Genomic DNA, 23,248 nt, shown 5'->3' on the forward strand with positions numbered 1-23,248 from the left:
CCCGCCGGCAACGGCGACGCTGCCGTCCATCAGATCTCCCGCGCCGCACCAGGATACCCCGCTGCCACGCCGGACTGCCGTCGCCTAGGAACACCCCCCGGCGCCGCTCCGCTCCTAGAGCAACCGAGAGGGGAATGGCCAGGAGCTCCCGCCGCCAGCGTCGCCCGAGCCAGGCCCGACAGCGGGCGTCGACGACGGCCTCGGGGAGGGAGGGGTGAGGGAGAGCTGGAGGAGGAAGGGCCAGGGCACGACCGATCGCCCGCGGGGGCGACACGGTCGTGAGAGTGAGGGGGGTGGTGGGTGAGAAGTACACTTTTTAAATAGATTACTATAGACTGTTCTGTTTGGACATATTGTGTCATAGTTTTGTTATCTACTTATCCTAGAGTTTTTCATGGCTTATATTGATAGATATAAATTATGAAAACGATAGCATACAATACTTAATATTGAAAATTATTATGCAACTTTTCTTGACAGTACATGAAGTGTTGATTTAAAGTGGCATGATTGCGGACAACTAGAGCGGGGTGGGAAACACGCGGTATTGGGGGGGGGGGGGGTTAGGTGAGCGAGGGCGGTCAGAAGTGGACGAAGTAGCCGTCGGGACTTCCGAACCCCTCCGGTTTGTGGGAGAAAGCACGTCTGGACCACTCCGCGGATCGATACAAAACTGTCTTAGTAGCGGTCGGGACTTCCGAACCCCTCCGGTTTGCGGAAGAAATCACGTCTGGATCATTCTGCGAACCGATATAAAACCGTGTTGGATGGCTTTTACGATTTGAACAACGCGGTTCAGACAGTTGCGGGAGGTTTACGGATCTGTCTTGGTCTCTTGGAGATGACCTAAGAGCATCAAAATCAAATTTGAAGATTAAAAAGAAAACAATCAGCACGAATCTACAAGCTGATCCAAACGCCCCAAGCGGCCAAAAACCAGCCCACTTTCACTGAATCACTCCCGATTTTTCGAACCCATTTTCTTCCTCCTCGAGCCACCCGAGCCGGATCGGCCTAGGGTTAGGGTTCCGCCTCCGCCATGGACGCCGCCGCCGCCGCGCAGAAGCGGAAGCGGGTGGAGCAGGAGGAGGAGCAGGCGACGACCGACGGGCTCGACGTGCTCGACCTGCGGGCGGCGAAGCGGCTGCTGCTGGGCTTCGAGCGCCGCCTCCGCGACAACCTCGAGGCCCGCATGAAGCACCCAGACGACCCGGCCCGGTTCGCTGACTCCGAGCTCGCCCTCCACGCCGAGACGGACCGGCTCCGCCTCCTTGCCGGCGCACCAGAGCTCTTCCCCGACCTGGTCCCGCTCGGCCTCGCCTCCTCCCTCTCCTCGCTCCTTACCCACGACAACGCCGACCTAGCCGCCGCGGCTGCTTCCCTCCTCGCCGACCTCACCGACTCCGACGACCCCTCGGACCTCGCCGGGGTGCAGGCACTCGCCGACGCGCTCGTCGACGCCAACGCGCTCGACCTGCTCGTGCACAACCTCTCGCGGCTCTCCGAGGCGGACCCCGACGAGGCCGAGGCGGTGCACCACTCCCTGGCCGTCCTCGAGAACCTCATCGACCTCCGCCCGCACCTCGCCGACCTCGTCTGCGACCGCACCAAGGTGCTCCGGTGGCTGCTGGCCCGCGTCAAGGCCCGCGACTTCGAGGCCAACAAGCAGTACGCCTCCGAGATCCTCGCCATCCTGCTGCAGAACAGCCCCGCCAACCAGAAGCGGCTTGGCCAGATGAACGGCGTCGACGGCCTGCTGCAGGCCGTCGCCATGTACAAGTCCAGGGACCCCAGGACCACCGACGAGGAGGAGATGCTCGAGAACCTCTTCGACTGCCTCTGCTGCGTGCTCATGCCGCTCGGGAACAAGGAGCGGTTCGTCAAGGCCGAGGGCGTCGAGCTCATGATCATTATCATGAAGCAAAAGAAGTCCGCCTACAGCTCCGCCATCAGGACGCTGGATTTCGCCATGACCAGGTTCCCGCCTGCCTGCGAGCGCTTTGTCGACGTGCTCGGGCTCAAGACTGCTTTTGCGGCGTTCATGGGTAAGGCAAGTGATAGACAGCTGCTCCATTCCTTCTTATTTTGGTTCATATATTATGTGTTTACAGATGTTTGAGTAGTAGGTACACCTTAATTCAGTAATTCACCACCATCCCCTGGAATCTCATATGTTCATTGACTGCGGCTAGGTTCATTTTATAGTTTTTGTAGCCAATATAAAGTTGAAAATGGATGAATATTCATGTATTGATTAACTGATGCTAGAATTTTCATATAAGCTTGTATCATAATTGTATACAATGTTGATTTAGTAAAACGTAAAGCATGTAAATATTTGTTCTGCTCAATTTCTGATAAGGCTGGTTGTTGTGTTGCCTCATGCTGTTCCGGTTGTTTCTATATACATCTGCCACAGTAACATACATAACGGTTTCTTTGGAAAATACAAGTAACTGAATTAGAGAAAAGAGCAGATAACAAAATTGACTGATAAGCTGCGAGTCAGGAGCTTCTTTGTTTGAAACTGGCCTATATTACAGAACAGCCCCTTTTCAGTGATAAACAACTGCTCCTTACCTTGTTCCTTTTTTCTATCTTCAATGATTACAGATATTAGAGTAGTACAACTTAATTCAGTAATTCATCACCATTACCTGGAATTGCATTTGTTCATGGACTGCTGCTAGGTCCATTATAAATTTTATAGCCAATGTAAATGAAGCTGAAAATAGATGAAATGTTTATGTATTGATAGCTGGCGCTAGAATTTTCAATCAAGCCTGTATCATAATTGTGTAAGCTGTTGACTTAGTAAACTAAAGACTGTTAATAATTATTCTGCTCAATTTTGTGACAATGGCTGGTTGTTATGTTGCTTCATGTTTTGTCCCTTTTGTTGTATATATCTGGTGCAGTAACATACATAATGTTCTATCAAAAAATAGAACTGTAATGGAATTAGAGAAAAAAAGGTAGATCTGAAAATTGACTGATAAGCGAGTTGGCGAGTCAGGAGTTTCATTGTCTCAAGCTGGCCTTAATTACAAAAAACACTCCATTCGCAATTTTAACTTGAGACTGTTTTCTGATATATTTGTAAGCATGTTAATTGCTTCTGAAATATGGGCTTTCAGATTCCCGTGAACAAGAAAAACAAAAACGAGAGCTATCAGGAGGAGCTAGAAGAACGCATCATTTCACTAGTTGCTTCATTGTTTGGTAAGCAGGCAAGTCTGTTCCAGTGTCTGTTATACACTGCTGTTCTGGATTGTATGTATATGAACCTGCACCACAGGATCGACAAATATACTTATATTTCTACAAATCAGCTTATGAACCACCAGTTATCTACAGAGTTTTCTGTTAAACTATTTCCCTACTAGAAGTTCGACTATGCCGTGAACATGATGGCTTATCTTCTCCAGTCACTTTTATCTGATTAGAAAAATTGCTTTAATTACATTACTGATTTAACTCTAGCATGTGCAAATTTCAAATATACATCTCTGACAGTACTTCTGAATATTATGGTTGCACTTGAAGATTCAATGTTTTGCCATGCTGTTTACTGTCATTTCAGTTTTCACAACACCATGCCAAAGCCTGTAGTTCATGGGTACCCAGACCACCGAATCAAAATATATTACAGAGAGAACGTAGTTTACATAATATTTACAAGGTGTCAAAGTTCCACAGGAAACAGGGCATAACCTAAGCAGATTGAAAACTGAAGAGACAGAAAAACCAGGCCTCAGGCCACAACCAGAAACAGCAAACTAAAAGTGAATTTGGCATGGGAAAATTAACAATATGAACAAATGCCTTGTTTCTTACTTAATGAACTAATCAAACTTGTTGAAGTGTCAGTCAGTTGTTGAGGAACCCTAGTAGCCTGCCACCATTCCACCTTTGTCCCCATATAATCCATCTCATTATCAGTGTGTGATTTGGCTAAATAAAGTACATCGAAAACTTGGTTAGATGTGCCCTAAGTTCCAATGGTGCTGAATAAACTGGCACTGAAAGTTACTTGTTTGAGTGCATCTACTTCCTCAGACCCACAAATAAGCATAGATCCTGATAAATTTGCACCAGAGGAATCCTTGTTTGCCATGTAAATAGGTTTGTTTGTGGCTTGGTGCTGCAGTAACAAGGACAAACAGTTCAGCATTTTAATTCATGCAATCATCATCTTTTTATTTTTGTACAGGGACATTACAGCTCATTTTTTATTGTTACCCTCTTCTGTTAGGTGGTATCACGAAAGGTTCACGAAGGATCAGGTTACTAGGCAAATTTGTTGAGAATGAATGCGAAAAGATAGACCGTCTGATGGAGCTATACACACGGTAAATCTAGTTTCAAGAGAGCCAAGGGAACTGCTGTCATTTCCTTGTTATTAATTGGTAGTATGATCTCTTTGCGCCATGCAGGTATTCAGACAGAGTGAAAGCTGAGACCAAAAGGTTCGAAAGCCTCGATTTAGATGATTTAGAGGTGCCCTTTCTGTCTTGTGACCTCCATGTCAAATCCAAACAGGTAATGTATTGCTAAATTGCATGCTCTTATCTCTCAGATGGACGATGATGAGCGGTACAACCGGAAACTTGAAGCTGGGCTTTACACGCTTCAGGTACTACCACAGTGGCATGGCAGTGCTGCATCTGATGATATTTTCCAGCCTATATTCGGTTGATTCTTGTTCACTCCACCAAGCTTCTGAAACAGTTGTTTGTATGTTTCAGCTAGTGGCGCTTATTCTTGGGCATATCTGGCACTCCGGGTAAGTAAGGCTTCATTCAGTCTTTCTTCCCCCCTTTACTGCTCTGTTGTACAGAGAGCCATGAATGAGATTAAAATGAACTGCGGTGTTCATCTTTTGCTCCCTGTCATTAATTTTCAGGAACTCACAGATGAGGACACGAATAGAGTTGCTCCTGAGACAGAACAAGCTGACAAAGGATGATGTCAAGGAGATACTTCAGGCATGCCATTCCTTTCTCGGATAAATCATATGTTGTTGAGTAGTTTCTGATGGGATCTAGCGTGAATGGTCATTCGCCAGTTTTCCGCCTTGAACAATAGGGAGGCTATCTGCATTCTTCAAGTAGGCTATGTTTTTGACAGTTTATTAATCAGCTTGTTGATGTCTGATTCGGATGTGATGCAGGAGTACCACGACAACATCGGGGACCTGGATGGGCCGGAAGAGAAGGAGAGGGCGCAAGGGCGGACCAAGGAAATCATAGCGGCGTTGTCGTGATACATCGTCTTCCTGTAGCATTCCACAAGATGAATCCATGACCGGATTGAAATGTGCATCTCATTTGAACTTTATTTGTGAAATAGGCAGCAGTTATGCACAAAAGCTGTCTTCTTCTGAGAATACATACGTGTAGGTTGTGTTGTTCAAATTGTGGAGGAGCAACAAACTGGCATTGCGCCTGACCTGTGCTGTGTAGCTTCAGACAATTACTTGCATCTGTTTTTGACAGAATGGTCTTGTGATTTTTGTGTCATTGTCACTGCTAGATTTAGGGGCGCTTCCAAGTTTATCTCATCTTTTGCAGTTCTAGAGAACAAGATACAATGCCCATATATTTATGGTTCTTTTCTGTAACAAATTCTCTTAAAAAATGATTATTTGCCTTGTTGCTATCAATTTTTTTAAAAAAAATTACTGTCAAAAACAGTTTCTATTCCTCGATTAAGTGATGGAGAAACTCTTAAAAATATCTTCTTTTAGTGAAGTAGTACTATAGTAGTATCAGCTTGGCTTGGCTCACTGCAGGAAGAGGATGGTGTATTATCCTCTCGACGTCGGCGCCGTCGTGCGCTGCCATTGCTCGCCCCTCCCCCTGCAGCCCTTCGCTGGCTATGGTGGCCACCTTGCCCCGTCGCCGTCCCCTCCACCACTTGCTCCAGCTCCGTCCTCTCACCTCCTCGGCTGGACGGTGGACTCGGGGCCGCAGCCACGCCATTGACTCCAAGGAACATGTTGACGACGATGGCTTCCTCACCCTTGATACCCGGGGCCGCAGCCACGCCATTGACTCTGAGGAAGGCGTCGACGATGATGGCTTCTTCACCCTTGATCTGGAAGACTTCGAGGGGCTTGCGGACGGGGAGGGGGTGGGGAGGATGGCTCGTCGCCGTGGGAGTGTGCGGTGGTGTATCATGCCCCCTCCAAGCCCAAGTAGCGAGTCGGCGTACTAGTATATGAGGTCGACAAAGATGATCAACATATAACAATGTATAATGATTGTCACACCTCACCTCCGTTGATATTTTTTAATAAGGGAATTTGAACAAGAAAATGGGACGCCAACAAGAGAGAACCAAGATGGTATTCCTGTTGGGGAACGTCGCATGGGAAAGAAAAAAAATTCCTACTCGCACGAAGACCTATCATGGTGATGCCCATCTACGAGAGGGGATTTCCGATCTACGTACCCTTGTAGATCGCACAGCAGAAAACGTTAAGAAACGCGGTTGATGTAGTGGAACGTCCTCACGTCCCTCGATCCGTCCTGCGAACCGTCCCGCGGTCCGTCCCACGATCCGCTCCGATCTAGTGCCGAACGAACGGCACCTCCGCGTTCAGCACACAGACAGCTCGACGATGATCTCGGCTTTCTTCATCCAGCAAGAGAGACGGAGAGCTAGATGAGTTCTCCGGCAGCGTGACGGCGCTCCGGAGGTTGGTGGTGATCTTATCTCAGCAGGGCTCCGCCCGAGCTCCGCAGAAACGCGATCTAGAGGAAAAACCGTGGAGGTATGTGGTCGGGCTGCCGTGGCAAAGTTGTCTCAAACCAGCCCTAATACCTCAGTATATATAGGAGGGAGGGGAGGGACCTTGCCTTGAGGCTCAAGGAGCCCCAAGGGGTCGGCCGAAGTGGGGGGAGGAGGATTCCTCCTCCAATCCTAGTCCAACTAGGATTGGAAGGTGGAGTCCTTCTCTATTTTCCCACTTCCCTTTTTCTTCTTTTCTCTTTGATTTTCTTTCTCTCCTGCGCAGGGGCCTTCTAGGGCTTGCCCACCAGCCCACTAAGGGCTGGTGCAACACCCCTAAGGCCTATGGGCTTTCCCGGGGTGGGCTGCCCACCCCCCGGTGAACATCCGGAACCCATTCGTCACTTCCGGTACATTCCCGGTAATGCCGAAAACTTTCCGGTAATCAAATGAGGTCATCCTATATATCAATCTTTGTCTCCGGACCATTTCGGAAACCCTCGTGATGTCCGTGATCTCATCCGGGACTCTAAACAACATTCGGTAACCAACCATATAACTCAAATACGCATAAAACAACGCCGAACCTTAAGTGTGCAGACCCTGCGGGTTCAAGAACTATGTAGACATGATCCGGGGGACTCCTCGGTCAATATCCAATATCGGGACCTGGATGCCCATATTGGATCCTACATATTCTACGAAGATCTTATCGTTTGAACCTCAGTGTCAAGGATTCATATAATCCCGTATGTCATTCCCTTTGTCCTTCGGTATGTTACTTGCTCGAGATTCGATTGTCGGTATCCGCATACCTATTTCAATCTCGTTTACCGGCAAGTCTCTTTACTCGTTCTGTAATACAAGATCCCGTGACTTACACTAAGTCACATTGCTTGCAAGGGTTGTGTGTGATGTTGTATTACCGTGTGGGCCCCGAGATACCTCTCCGCCACACGGAGTGACAAATCCCAGTCTTGATCCATACTAACCCAATGGACACCTTCGGAGATACCTGTAGAGCATCTTTATAGTCACCCAGTTACGTTGTGACGTTTGATACACACAAGGCATTCCTCCGGTGCGAGTGAGTTATATGATCTCATGGTCATAGGAATAAATACTTGACACGCACAAAAACAGTAGCAACAAAATGACACGATCAACATGCTACGTTCATTTAGTCTGGGTCTAGTCCATCACATGATTCTCCTAATGATGTGATCCCGTTATCAAGTGACAACACTTGCCTATGGTCAGGAAACCTTGACCATCTTTATCAATGAGCTAGTCAACTAGAGGCTTACTAGGGACAGTGTTTTGTCTATGTATCCACACAAGTATTGTGTTTCCAATCAATACAATTATAGCATGGATAATAAACGATTATCATGAACAAAGAAATATAATAATAACTAATTTATTATTGCCTCTAGATCATATTTCCAACAGTCTCCCACTTGCACTAGAGTCAATAATCTAGTTCACATCACCATGTGATTTCAACGAATCCAACACCCATATAGTTCTGGGGTCTGATCACGTCTTGCTCGCCAGAGAGGTTTTAGTCAACGGTTCTGAAACTTTCAGATCCGTGTGTTCTTTAGAAATCTTTATGTCTTCTTATAGATGCTGCTACTACGTACTATTCGAAAATACTCCAAATATCTAGTCTACTATATGAATCCGTTTCACTACTCATAGTTATTCGAATTAGTGTCAAAGCTTGCGTCGACGTAACCCTTTACTACGAACTCTTTAACCACCTCCATAATCGAGAAAAATTCCTTAGTCCATTAAGTTACTAAGGATAACTTTGACCGCTGATCAGTGATTCAATCATGGATCACTCTTTGTACCTCTTAACAGACTTGCTGCAAGGCATACATGAGGTGCGGTACTCAGCATGGCATACTTTAGAGTCTACGGCTAAGGCATAGAAGACGACCTTCGTCTATTCTCTTTATTCTCCCGTGGTCGGGTTTTGAGTCTTACTCAAATTCACACCTTACAACACAATCAAGAACTCCTTCTTTGCTGATCTATTTTGAACTCCTTCAAAAGCTTGTCAAGGCATGCATCTTGTTGAAACTTCTATTAAGTGTTTCGATCTATCTCCATAGATCTTGATGCTCAACGTTCAAGTAGCTCAATCCAGGTATTCCTTTGAAAAACTCCTTTCAAACAACCTCTTATGCTTCACATAAATTCTACATTACTTCTGATCAACAATATGTCAACCACATGTACTTATCAGAAATTCTATAGTGCTCCCACTCACTTCTTTGGAAATACAAGTTTTCTGATAAACCTTGTACAAACCCAAAAGCTTTGATCATCTTCATCAAAGTGTATATTCCAACTCCGAGATGCTTGCACCATTCCATTGAAGGATCGCTGGAGCTTGCATACTTGTTAGTATCCTTATGATCGAAAAAACCTTCTGGTTGTATCACATACAACCTTTCCTCAAGGAAACCGTTGAGGAAACAATGTTTTGACATCCCGTGTGCAATATTTCATAAATAATGCAGCAACTACTAACATAATTCCAACAAACTTTCAGCATCGCTACGAGTGAGAAAATCATATCATAGTCAACTCTTTGATCTTGTCGGAAACATCTTTGCGACAAGTCGAGCTTTTCTTAATAGTGACTTATCATCATCATCGTCTGTCTTCCTTTTAAAGATCCATCTTTACTTAATAGTCTTACTACCATCAAGTAGTTCTTCCAAAGTCTGCACTTTGTTTTATACATGGATCCTCTCTCGGATTTCATGGCCTCCAGCCATTTGTCGGAATCCGGGCCCACCATTGCTTCTCCATATCTCGTAGGTTCATTGTTGTTCAACAACATGACCTCCAAGACAGGGTTATCGTACCACTCTGTAGTAGTATGCGACCTTGTCGACCTACGAGGTTTGTAGTAACTTGATCCAATGCTTAATGATCACCATCATCAGCTTCCACTCCAATTGGTGTAGGCGCCACAGGAACAACTTCCTGCGCCCTGCTACACACTGATTGAAGTGACGGTTCAATAACCTCATCAAGTTCCACCACTCTCCCACTCAATTCTTTCGAGAGAAACCTTTCCTCGAGAAAGGATCCGTTTCTAGAAACAAACACTTTGCTTCCGGATCTCAGATAGGAGATGTACCCAACTGTTTCGGACATCCTATGAAGATGCATTTATCCGCTTTGGGTTCGAGCTTATCAAACTGAAACTTTTTCACATAAGCGTCGCAACCCCAAACTTTCAAGAAACGACAGCTTAGGTTTCTCTAAACCATAGTCTATACTGTGTCATCTCAATGGAAATATGCGGTGCCCTATTTAAAGTGAATGCGGTTGTCTCTAATGCATAACCCATAAATGATAGTGGTAATTCGATAAGAGACATCATAGTATGCACCATATCAAATAGGTCGCGGCTATGACACCATCACACCATGGTGTTCTTGGTGGCATGAATTGCGAAACAACTTCCACATTGTCTTAACTGTGTACCAAAACTCGCCAACTCAGATATTCATCTCCATGATCATATCGTAGACAGTTTATCCTCTTGTTACGACGAACTTCACTCTGAAACAGAATTGAACTTTTTCAATATTTCAGACTTGTGATTCATTAAGTAAATACTCGTGTATCTACTCAAATCGTCATTGAAGTAAGAACATAATGATATCCACTGCGTGCCTCAGCACCCATTGGACTACATACATCAAAATGTATTACTTCCAACAAGTTACTATCTTGTTTCATCTCAATGAAAACAAGGCCTTGCTTATGTGGTATGATTTGCATGTCACAAGTGATTCAAAATCAAGTGAGTATAAAGATCCATCAGCATGGAGCCTCTTCATGCAATTTATACCAACATGACTCAAGCAGTAGTGCCACAAGTAAGTGGTACTATCATCATTACCTTGTATCTTTTGGCACGAATATCATGAGCATGTGTAACACTACGATCGAGATTCAATAAACCATTGAAGGTGATTATTCAAGCAAATAGAGTAACCATTATTCTCTTTAAATGAATAATCGTATTGCAATAAACACGATTCAATCATGTTCATGCTTAACGCAAGCAGCAAATAACAATTATTTAGGTTTAACACCAATCCCGATGGTAGAGGGAGCGTACGACGTTTGATCATATCAACCTTGGAAATACTTCCAACACGTATCGTCACCTCGCCTTTAGCTAGTCTCCGTTTATTCCGTAGCTTTCATTTCGTGTTACTAATCACTTAGCAACCGAACCGGTATCCAATACCCTCGCACTACTAGGAGTACTAGTAAAGTACACATCAACATTATGTATATCAAATATACTTCTTTCGACTTTGCCAGCCTTCTTATCTACCAAACATCTAGGGTAGCTCCGCCTCAGTGACCGTTCCCCTCATAACAGAAGCACTTAGTCACAGGTTTGGGTTTAATCTTGGGTCTCTTTATTAGTGCAACAACTGTTTTGTCGTTTCACGAAGTGTCCCTTCTAGCCCTTGCCTTTCTTGAAACTTACTGGTTTTACTAACCATCAACTATTGATGCTCCTTCTTGATTTCTACTCTCGCAGTGTCAAACATCGCGAATCGCTCAAGGATCATTGTATCTATCCTTGATATGTTATAGTTCATCACGAAGCTCTCACAGCTTGGTGGCAGTGACTTTGGAGAACCATCACTATCTTATCTGGAAGATTAACTCCCACTTGATTCAAGCGATTGTCGTACTCAGACAATCTGAGCACACGCTCAACGATTGAGCTTTTCTCTTCTACTTTGTGGACAGAGAATCTTATCGGAGGTCTCATACCTCTTAACAAGGGCACGAGCATGAAATCACAATTTCATCTCTTTAGAACATCTCTTATGTTCCGTGACATTTCAAAACGTCTTCGGCGCCTCGCTTCTAAGCCATTAAGTATTTTGCACTGAACTATCGCGTAGTCATCAGAAACGTGTATGTAGGATGTTCACAACATCCACAGACGACGTTCGAGGTGCAGCACACCGAGTGGTGCATTAAGGACATAAGCCTTCTGCGCAGCAATGAGGACAATCCTCTTGTTTTACAGACTTAGTCCGCAAAGTTTGCTACTATCAACTTTCAACTGAATTTTCTCTAGGAACATATAAAAACAGTAGAGCTATAGCGCAAGCTACATCGTAATTCGCAAAGACCATTAGACTTCATGACAATTAGTTCAATTAATCATATTACTTAAGAACTCCCACTCAAAGAGTACATCTCTCTAGTCATTTGAGTGGTACATGATCCAAATCCACTATCTCAAGTCCGACCATCACGTGAGTCGAGAATAGTTTCAGTGGTAAGCATCTCTATGCTAATCATATCATCTATATGATTCATGCTCGACCTTTCGGTCTCATGTGTGTCGAGGCCATGTCTGTACATGCTAGGCTCGTCAAGTTTAACCCGAGTGTTCCGCGCGTGCAACTGTTTGCACCCGTTCTATGTGAACGTTGAGTCTATCACACCTGATCATCACGTGGTGTCTCGAAACGACGATCTGTCGCAACGGTGCACAGTCGGGGAGAACACAATTTGAGCTTGAAATTTTAGTGAGAGATCACCTCATAATGCTACCGTCGTTCTAAGCAAGATAAGGTGCATAAAGGATTAATATCACATGCAATTCATAAGTGACATGATATGGCCATCATCAAGTGCTCCTTGATCTCCATAACCAAAGCACCGGTATGATCTTCTTGTCACCGGCGCCACACCACGATCCCCATCATCATGATCTCCATCATCGTGCCGCCATCGAGGTTGTCGTGTATGCTATGCTATTACTACTAAAGCTACGTCCTAGCAATATAGTAAACGCATCTGCAAACTCAAATGTTAGTTTAAAGACAACCCTATGGCTCCTACGGTTGCCGTAGCATCGGCGTGCAAGTCGATATTAACTATTACAACATGATCTCATACATCCAATATATCACATCACGTCGTTGGCCATATCACATCACAAGCATACCCTGCAAAAACAAGTTAGACGTTCTCTAATGGTTGTTGCATGTTTTACGTGGTTGCCATGGGTATCTAGTAGGATCGTATCTTACTTACGCAAACACCACAACGGAGATGTATGAATTGCTATTTAACCTCATCCAAGGACCTCCTCGGTCAAATCCGATTCAACTAAAGTTGGAGAAACCGACACTCGCCAGTCATCTTTGAGCAGCGGGGTTGATCGTAGCGATGAAACCAGTCTCTCGTAAGCGTACGAGTAATGTCAGTCCGAGCCGCTTCGATCCAACAATACCGCGGAATCAAGAAACGACTAAGGAGGGCAGCAAATCGCACATCACCGGCCACAAAAACTTTTGTGTTCTACTCGAGATAACATCTACGCACGAACCTAGCTCATGATGCCACTGTTAGGGAACGTCGCATGGGAAACAAAAAATTTCCTACGCGCACGAAGACCTATCATGGTGATGTCCATCTACGAGAGGGGATTTCCGATCTACGTACCCTTGTAGATCGCACAGCAGGAAGCGTTAAGAAACGCGATTGATGTAGTGGAACATCCTCACGTCCCTCGATCCGCCCCGCGAACCGTCCCACGAACCGTTCCGCGATCCGTCCCACGATCTGCTCCGATCTAGTGCCGAACGGACGACACCTCCGTGTTCAGCACACGTACAACTCGACGATGATCTCGGCCTTCTTGATCCAGCAAGAGAGACGGAGAGCTAGATGAGTTCTCCGGCAGCGTGACGGTGCACCGGAGGTTGGTGGTGATCTTATCTCAACAGGGCTCCGCCCGAGCTCCGCAGAAACGCGATCTAGAGGAAAAACCGTGGAGGTATGTAGTCGGGCTGCCGTGGCAAAGTTGTCTCAAATCAGCCCTAATACCTCAATATATATAGGAGGGAGGGGATGGACCTTTCCTTGCGTCTCAAGGAGCCCCAAGGGGTCGGCCGAAGTGGGGGAGGAGGATTCCTCCTCCAATCCTAGTCCAACTAGGATTGGAAGGTGGATTCCTTCTCTATTTTCCCACTTTCCTTTTTTTTTCTTTTCTCTTTGATTTTCTTTCTCTCCTGCGCAGGGGCCTTCTAGGGCTTGCCCACCAGCCCACTAAGGGCTGGTGCGGCACCCCTAAGGCCTATGGGCTTCCCTGGGGTGGGCTTCCCCCCGGTGAACATCCGGAACCCATTCGTCACTCCCGGTACATTCCCGGTAATGCCGAAAACTTTCCGGTAATCAAATGAGGTCATCCTATATATCAATCTTCGTCTACGGACCATTACGGAAACCCTCGTGACGTCCGTGATCTCATCTGGGACTCTGAACAACATTCGGTAACCAACCATATAACTCAAATACGCATAAAACAACGCCGAACCTTAAGTGTGCAGACCCTGCAGGTTCGAGAACTATGTAGACATGATCCGAGGGACTCCTCGGTCAATATCCAATAGCGGGACCTGGATGCCCATATTGGATCCTACATATTCTACGAAGATCTTATCGTTTGAACCTCAGTGTCAAGGATTCATATAATCCCGTATGTCATTCCCTTTGTCCTTCGGTATGTTACTTGCCCGATATTCGATTGTCAGTATCCGCATACCTATTTCAATCTCGTTTACCGGCAAGTCTCTTTACTCGTTCCGTAATACAAGATCCCGTGACTTACACTAAGTCACATTGCTTGCAAGGCTTGTGTGTGATGTTGTATTAGCGAGTGGGCCCCGAGATACCTCTCTGTCACACGGAGTGACAAATCCCAGTCTTGATCCATACTAACTCAACGGACACCTTTGGAGATACCTGTAGAGCATCTTTATAGTCACCCAGTTACGTTGTGACGTTTGATACACACAAGGCATTCCTCCGGTGCCAGTGAGTTATATGATCTCATGGTCATAGGAATAAATACTTGACACGCACAAAAACAGTAGCAACAAAATGACACGATCAACATGCTACGTTCATTTAGTTTGGGTCTAGTCCATCACATGATTCTCCTAATTATGTGATCCCGTTATCAAGTAACAACACTTGCCTATGGTCAGGAAACCTTGACCGTCATTGATCAACGAGCTAGTCAACTAGAGGCTTACTAGGGACAATATTTTGTCTATGTATCCACACAAGTATTGTGTTTCCAATCAATACAATTATAGCATGGATAATAAACGATTATCATGAACAAAGAAATATAATAATAACTAATTTATTATTGCCTCTAGAGCATATTTTCAACAATTTCTGAGTATAAGCTACTAGTAGAACCTGGTATACTCTCTAGTTATGTACTCAATTCGTTTCTAAATATAAATATTTTTAGGGATTTCACTACAAACTACGTACGGATGTTTATAGACATACTGTAGGTTGTGTTTGGTTGAAATGCAGCTTCTGTAAAAGCTGTTGTGAGCTGTGAGCTGTGAAAAAGCTGTTGTGAACTTTCAGCTGTGGAAAAGTTGGAAGCTATTTGGCTGAAACAATTGTGAAACTGTAGATTCGTGTGTGAATTTTCTGTAATGACCCTGAACGATGGGTCAATATTTAAATGTGCAACTTGACCTAAAACAATGTCAAAACCATTGATAGGCAATAGAATGACCGTTTTACAAAGGAAAATTGTGACAATTTAGATGATTCACCGCTAACACATACAAATTGAACAACATATCACATACAACAAAATTGACCCATATCACATATCATATATAAACATATCACCTCAATACATCATCACGGCGCAGGGCGCACGACAATTCTATCAAAATTTCATCCACTTCCCATCAATACACAACAATATGATAAGCAAATGCATCATCCATATTTTTTACCAAATTTACATCATTAATACGTAACAATATGATATATTCGTCCTCTCTGTCCTTGTTGGGATGGAGAGACGAGGTCGCGGCTTGGCAGCCGGAGCCTTCACCGGCGGCAGGGCGCGCGACGGTCGAGGGCGGCGACCCCTGCTTCGATGGCCCTTGCTCCGGTCCGGTCGTCCAGGAGATATGGTGACGTGGGGAGGCGGAAGGAGGAGCTCCGAAGGCCTGTGGAAGAGGGAGGACGTCGCGGCGGGGAGGCGGACATGGGAGGCGTCGCCGGCGGTGAAGGGTAGCAGTTGGTCTCGTGGTTCACGCGATCTGCTGAGGTGGGGAGGCCCGACGGGGAGTGGAGGAAGGAGGAGATTCGACGGCGAGTGGAAGACGGAGAAACTGGCGACGGGGAGGCGAACACGGGAGGTGACACCGGCAGGTGGCGGCGCGGGCTCCGGGTTAGGGTTGGTGGTGGCGCGGGCGGCGGCACCGAACCCTAGCTACTGCATGGGTTTTTTTGTTTGATTCATGCCGCTCTGGGAGATTGGGGTGGCTGGCTGCTTGATGGTTTGCTCGGGATGAGGGGAATAGAACGAATCGTTTTTTTGACTTGCCAGTGGCAAAGGTGGGCAAATACCATGCAACGTTCAAGGGACAACTAAAAGTGCATCTCTGAAGTTGGGGTTCACCTGCTTCAAAAAATACACTATGGGAAAGTTGTAACTTCTGCAGAATCTGCTTCTCCTTTTACCCCTTTGGTTAGCTTATAGCTTCTAAAAGCCAGAAGTTTGCTGTAAAAGTCCAACCAAACACAGCTTTAGAGTGTAGATTCACTCATTTTGCCCTGTATGTAGTCCCTAGTGGAATCTCTAAAAAGACTTATATTTAACAACGGAGGGAGTATTTTGTTGCACTTACATTAATTTGGTAATCTTAGAAAACGTTTGGTTCATAACTGACTTTTGCCACATTGTCCTACTATATTGTTGCAAGCCACAATAACTTTAACCGTGAAATTGGTCGTGAGAAATGTTGCAACATTTCACAAAAAAGAGCACTACATTGGGGACATTTTGCTAAGAAGGTTGACAGTTTTGTAGTTGTTGTAGTGATAACAAAAATTCACCACGTATACATGCACAAAATGTGGCCAAGTTGGGAAATATGGGTATGGGAACCAAACCCAACCATATACTCCAGAATCCTTTACCAAAATATTTTAAAGATTGTTGGGATATCCTCCTCATGTGGGTTGTGAGAAGCTGACCATTTGAGGCCATTTAGGCAGCTGAAAAGAGGTGCAGAAGCCCACTACCCATTAGGGTTATGACCTAAGGTCATTTTGGTCTTTGCATGTGAGTGGATGGGAATTCTTTACCCTCCATCCAACAACCATCATCTAGGGTAACGAAAATCAGTTCGACCTCCATTGGAGAAGAAGAGAGAAAACCAAGTGAGAAAGGGAAGAAGAGAAAGATTGAAGGAAGAAGCAAAGGGAGCTCCTCCCCAAGGTTGTGATGATCCAGATCGAATACCTTGTCTCCTACAAGCTACGATTCCACCATCTTTGGTGAGATTGTTCCCATCCCTAGCTCTTGATCCCCAAATCTTGTTGTGTTCATCCAAGATTCAGAAATCTTGATGTATGAGATCCTCTAGTGCTATTTAAAGAAGAAACTTGTTGTATCCCACATTTGATAATAGTGGAAGGGTATTTGGGTGGCTTCCGACTGTGGTTTCCCCCTCAAGTTGAGGGGTTTTCCACGTAAAAATATGGTGTATGTTTTGTTGATGCTTGTTGCTGTCCAGAAAGTTACTCCTGCCACAAGACACTTGTGTGAGGAGTATCTTGTCTGCTGAGTAACATTTTCTCCTCCATATATGTTGCTGCATATGTTTCCTTCCGTGCTAAGCAATGATCCTTGAGTTAGTACATGATGTGGTGCTGAGCTTACCTTGTTTCCTCTGCGGTTTTCAGTTAACCACGAGTGCATTTGTGTGCTAATTCCCAACAGAGTGGTACCAGAGCCTTTGATTTCTTAGAAGGTTGCTAATTCGATTTGCTTGATTGTTGCTGGAAGTGCTACTCACAATGGACTTGGAAGAAAGCGCTACTACAAGTGGCATGATAAAACTTGATTCTTCCAATTACTCATTATGGAAGCCCACGATGGAAGACATCCTTTATTGCAAGGATTTGTATGAGCCAACTGTGAAAGATAAGATACCCACATGAGTCACGGAAGAAGAATGGAGAGTGTTACACAGAAAGGCAGTAGGTATGATTCGGTTGTACATCAACCACAATATATTTCACCATCTAGCAAATGACACCAATGCATATGTGATGTGCCAGAAGTTGGAGTCTATGTATGAGAGGAAGACATCAATGAACAAGGCATCGGTGATCAAAAGACTTGCAAAGCTTGAGTACCGAGATGGCACAAGTGTGATTGAACACTTGAATGTCTTCCAATGCCATATAAATTAACTTTCAGCCATGAAGATCAACTTTGAGGATGAGGTGCAATCATTGTTGCTGCTAAGTTCCATGCCTGATAGTTGGAACATGCTTGTTGTGTCACTTAGCAATTCAGTTCCAGATGGGAAGCTGACTTTGGAGATAGTGAAGAACAACATGCTGGATGAAGAAGCCAGAAAGAAGGAAAAGGGTGATGCCTCTTCTTCTATTGCGTATGTGGCTGAAACCCATGGGAAGAATGAGAACCGTGGACGTGGTCACACCAGATTTCAACAAGGCAGAAATAAATCCAGGGGGAGATCAAAGTCAAAACAGAGAAAATATATTACTTGCTTTCATTGTGGCAATCTAGGATACATAAGGAGTGAGTGCATGAAGTACAAAAGAGAGCTTGCAGAGGGGAAAATTGCAAAGAAAACTGAGCAAAAGGCTGAGAGTAGCTCAGCCACGACTGCAAGAGACGAGGACTATCTAGTCATTGAAGATGATAAATGCTATAGTGTTGTTCGTGATGAAGCCATGAGTTGGGTTGTGGATTCAGGTGCGTCCTTCCACATCACATCACACAAGGAGTATTTCACAGCTTACACTAGTGGTGTTACTGGTCAAGCGAGGATAGGAAACAGTGGTGATACCAGCAAGGATCCAATATTAGTTATATGTTCCAGAAAAATCATCAAAAAGTTTGAGACGATTCTGAGAACTTTCATTTTCTGCATAAAAAAACAACACCACGGTAATTCTGCTGAAAACAACGTCAACCCGGGTTAGTTATAAATTAATCACATGAACTGGATCAAAACCATATAAAAGTATTGTAAACATAGATAAATATGGCATGAATACTTAATAAATTATCCATACGTTAAAGACGTATCAGCCATGACCTCGTGGCTGACAATGAAGGGGCCCGAGCCATCTTAGCTTTGCGTCTCGTCACGATCAAAGGGAATACCACTAGCACTGCCTTTGTAGATGAGGCTCTCCATGAACAAGCGCTTGGCCTCGTCCTCCGCAACCCGCATTGCGTCGAACAGATTACAGACGTTCTCCATGGTGTCAGCTGGGAGCTCGCGTTGGCGTTTCCGCGTCCCCCCGAAGGACGATCCACCGCCCACAGGTGTCGTGTTGAAATCGATGGCCATGGGCACCGACGTTACAAGCGCGACCATGCCCACCTCCGGCGAACCGGAACCCGAAGAGTTGGACAAACGGGAGGCTGCAACGTGGTGGGGGTAGTAGCAGTGCGCCTACGACATGGTCCACATGCGCGGCAAGTCCGGAAGTGGGGGACGAAGGGGCGACGAGCCGGTGTTGGCCGCAGCCACTACGACAATGATGAGCCCGTGCTGGCTAGGGTTTAACCCTAGCATCAGTAGGGTCTGCCTCATGGCCTCGCGGACGAGCTGTCTGGTCTTCACGGTGGTAGCCTCTTGCTCTGCTCTGCGGCGAGGGTGAACACAGTCGTGGCGTCGATTTTGGCTTCCTGCGCGTGCCGGCGGCCCTTCCTCCTGGCCGGCTGGACGACGCGCTGCTCGTCTGTAAGCGGAGGCTTCTTCTTGGCCGCATCGTCGCCTTGCGGTGGACATGGGCCTTTCTTCCTCTGCCGGAGACGGGGTCGACATAGGTAAGGGAGGCGAGGCTGACATCGGTGTCGAGGGTGGGCGCGTCATCATCCATGGCGCATGCGCGAGCGGGAGGTTTTTTGGGAAAGTGGGGGAAATGGTGGTCGTGTGCCACCGACTGGCGGGCCAGGGGAAGGAGAAGGGCGAACGTCGCGCGCGCACGTCCCGCATCCGCGCCGATGCAAATGCGGCCTAAATTTAAGCGTGGAATGGATCGGGGACGGACGAAAAACGGACGCGCGTCCGTTTGGATCACCGCGTTGGACCAACTTTTATGTCAGCCGCGATCCAAACTAACGGACGCAAACGAAATGAATCGACCGGTTGAAGTTACTCTTACATATACGTGGGCATATCCCGGGCCTGGATGGGCTTCGGGCCGGGCCAAAAAAAACCGCGGCCGAAATCGCAGGCCTGAGCCTGGCCCGTCCCGAATGTCCGACCTAGCAAATCGGGCACAAACCCATCCCGAACCCTAAAAAGCCCGACATGGCCTGACCGATCCGTTCCGACCACGGCTAAAATTATGGTTTTTGCTAAGCCCGAGCCAAGTCCGACCCAACTGTTGGGCTTGATTTCGAGGCTCAAACTCGATCCGATGAGACAATTAGGCCTGGCCTAGCCCGGAATTTTCGGATCGGCCAGGCCTGGCTGCCTATGACCAGGTATAGTCTTACACAAACTTCCTAAGGCCTTGTTCGGTTCTTTTAAAATTAAAGAGATTTAAAGGGGATTGGAAGAGATTAAATTTCTTATAAGTTAAATTTCACTTTAATCCCCTTCAATTCTCTTCGATCCCCTTTTCTATAGGATTAACCGAACAAGCCCTACGGATTATTTTGGCTGAAGACGACTACCCCAATTCCTGGCCCTGATTTCCATCGGTGGCCCCCTTCCCCTAATCTCCAACGGTAAAGCTACACTTCAGTCTGTTGGAACTTAAAAAAAATAAAACTGAAGTCTGTAAAAAAAGTCCATACAAAATGTCCGTAAGTGTAGCATCTCTTCCTTAGAGGAAGGGAGAAAGAAGACGAGAAGATGGTGTATTATCCGCTCGCAGCCGCCGTGCGCTGCCACTGCCCGCCCCACCTCCTCCCCCGCCGCGCCCCGCCGGCGACGGCGGCCACCCCGCACCGTTGCCGCCCCCTCCAGCTCCGTCCCCTCACATCCTCGCCCGGACTGCGGACCCGTGGCCGCCGCCACGCTATCGACCCCGAGGACGACGGCGGGGAAGGCGACGGCTTCTTCACCCTCGACCTGGAGGACTTCGAGGGGTTCGCGGACGGGGAGGCGGAGGGGGACGTGGAGGAGGGGCCGTCGCCGTGGGAGGGGGCCGTGGTGTACCGGCGCGACGCGGCGGCGCAGCACCTCGAGTATGCCACCACCCTGGAGCGTCTCGGCCTGGCCGACCTCTCGTCCCCGCACTCCTGCGCGCGCGCCGCTGCCATGGGCATCATGCCCCCCTCCAAGCCGAGCCGCGGCGCCGGGGACGCGGCCGCGGCCGGGACGACGACGCCCGTGCTCGTCTCCGTCGACGTCGCCCGGCGCCGCGGCCGGCTCCGGCTCGACGGCATCCTGCGCACCGTCATCACCCTCGGCTGCTACCGGTGAGCACCCACCTCCTCCTGCTGCTGCTGCTTCTCGTCTCGTCTTATCTGCTGTTGCTGTATGTCTGTCTGCATTCTGCAATGCATCATGGACAGAAATTTCAGAGCCAAGTGAAAGAAAGTCTCGATACTGCCTTTCTGAATCCTACTCTACATCATCATAGAACTAATTGCGTGCTAACTGCTTAGCAATGACCAATCATCCGCCGCCCAATTCGCTAGCACCGCCCCGTTGTTACTGCCGCGCACTGGCGCGAGTGCTTAATCTGAAACCATGTCGCTTACCCATCTACAAGCATCCTACTGAGTTTCAGACTGCCACATTTTACAACTAGCTAGCTCGACAAAGTTTAATCTGGCATGCTAGGACTCAGGGAGGGCAGTTTGTGCAATCTCACTATATGGGTAAACTCGCATCATATCGCATGGTCTTCCTTCATTCCCCCTTGAACCTCAGCATCATGGATATAATGTGCTATATTTCTCCAAGCATGAAAAGTTGCTCTGTTTCTAGTAGAGCATTGTTTCCTTTTTATTAGCTCAAAGGCATCATCTGTACTGATCTTTCAGTTGGAGCTGACATGGCGGCATGTACTGATGCATTTGCCAGGGATGATAATTGAAAGAAAGGTCCTAGTAATTGTGAAACATGGAGGTACTTTGGTTCTAGTAATTGCAAGAAAGGTTTGTTGAATAAGTATCTCGAATACCGCAACTGATGTAGCAACATCATACTTTGGTTCTATTAGCAAGGCTGTTTTTGGTCATTAGATCCATTGTTGGCTGTTAAGGGGGGATACTATATTCTGGCGTTATTGACTCTTTTTTGAAAGAACCCAACACAGTTTTTCTCTTGATAAAAGTAGCGTTCCATTTATGGCCTGAATTTCGACTTGGCTGATTTGAGGGTACAACTTAGCAGTGTTGTTGTTGGTTCTGAAACCCGTTATTAATTATTATGCTTCCTTATGCAGGTGTGCTGAGCCAGCTGCCGAAGCCGTATTCGCGAATTTCTCTCTCCTGCTGACAGAAGACCCGGTGGAGGAACCCGACGTGGTCGACCTCGGCACCATATACGAAGAAGACAGAACCAAATTCCCTTCGATAACTGGCAGCGAGGACGAGAACGATGAAGATATAGACTGGGATGACCGCCTGCATTTCCCGGCCGGGGAGAAGGAGATCGACATCTCGAAGAACCTTCGGGACATCATCCACCTGGAGATAACGCTGGACGTTTTCTGCAGCAGCACCTGCAAGGGCCTATGCCTCGTCTGCGGCGCAAACCTCAACACGAGCAGCTGCAGCTGCAGCACGGAGGAGCCGCAGGCCAAGGACGCCAGGCGTCCGGGAACCATGAAAGACCTGCTGAAGCCTATGCAGAGCAGATTATGATGATGCAGACAGTGCATATGTAGGCATCTTGTAACTTGTGTGATAGTCTTTAGGATTGTCATGAGCAAGATATGCAGCCCGGTGAAAATGCAAATACTGGATGGTGGCGATAGAGGGGAACTAGACCTGCGGCATTTGAGTCACGTCTCATGCTTCGCTGCACCGACGGTGCAAATCTCTTTGGCAGTTCCTCAGAAGTTCATGATTATCATTTGTATTGCCTCATCTTACTGTCTGAAAGTAGAAGCCTGCAATGCAATGCTAGGATATTATGTTGTACCTCAAACCCTGAAATGATATGTGAGTGAATTTGGGTGACACGTGTGCTTTGGGGGGTTCAAATTAAGTGTATGTACATTTATCACTCTATTATCACTAGTTAACTCCCTGGGAAAGTTAGATTAAATTGATCTAACACAAGGCAGAATTCTTCATGTTAGCAAGTGTTATGTTTTTGCTGGAACATTTGCATCTTTCAGGTTTTACTTCTTGTACCAACAGGTAAGAGCCCAAAGTAGGCCAACACGGGTTTACTTACAACTGAGCAAAGATAAGTAAAAAATAAAT

The 23,248-nt window shown here is 46.6% G+C and overlaps 2 protein-coding genes across 3 annotated transcripts; both read left to right on the forward strand.

Annotated features, from left to right (window-relative positions):
* Positions 1-936: 936 nt before the first annotated feature.
* LOC123407709 (beta-catenin-like protein 1) lies at positions 937-5,515 on the forward strand. 2 transcript variants are annotated; one of them, XM_045100896.1, is made up of 8 exons: positions 937-2,050; positions 3,138-3,222; positions 4,256-4,352; positions 4,437-4,500; positions 4,580-4,636; positions 4,749-4,786; positions 4,907-4,988; positions 5,174-5,515. In XM_045100896.1, exons 1-8 carry the CDS (start codon positions 1,040-1,042, stop codon positions 5,264-5,266), a joined length of 1,527 nt encoding a protein of 508 aa, XP_044956831.1. In that variant the 5' UTR covers positions 937-1,039; the 3' UTR covers positions 5,267-5,515. The 2 variants fall into 2 exon arrangements, with proteins under 2 accessions (XP_044956831.1, XP_044956832.1); XM_045100897.1 differs by lacking the exons at positions 4,580-4,636; positions 4,749-4,786; positions 4,907-4,988; positions 5,174-5,515 and adding an exon at positions 4,637-4,714 and having other exon boundaries at positions 4,437-4,542.
* Positions 5,516-20,695: 15,180 nt separating this feature from the next.
* LOC123411711 (large ribosomal RNA subunit accumulation protein YCED homolog 1, chloroplastic) lies at positions 20,696-22,999 on the forward strand. Its single transcript, XM_045104675.1, has 2 exons — positions 20,696-21,286; positions 22,261-22,999. The coding sequence occupies exons 1-2, from the start codon at positions 20,718-20,720 to the stop codon at positions 22,679-22,681; spliced, it is 990 nt and encodes a 329-aa protein (XP_044960610.1). The 5' UTR covers positions 20,696-20,717; the 3' UTR covers positions 22,682-22,999.
* The last annotated feature ends 249 nt before the right edge of the window (positions 23,000-23,248 follow it).

This window comes from Hordeum vulgare, chromosome 7H, assembly GCF_904849725.1.
Source record: "Hordeum vulgare subsp. vulgare chromosome 7H, MorexV3_pseudomolecules_assembly, whole genome shotgun sequence".
In the NCBI taxonomy this organism is placed as follows: Eukaryota; Viridiplantae; Streptophyta; class Magnoliopsida; order Poales; family Poaceae; genus Hordeum; species Hordeum vulgare.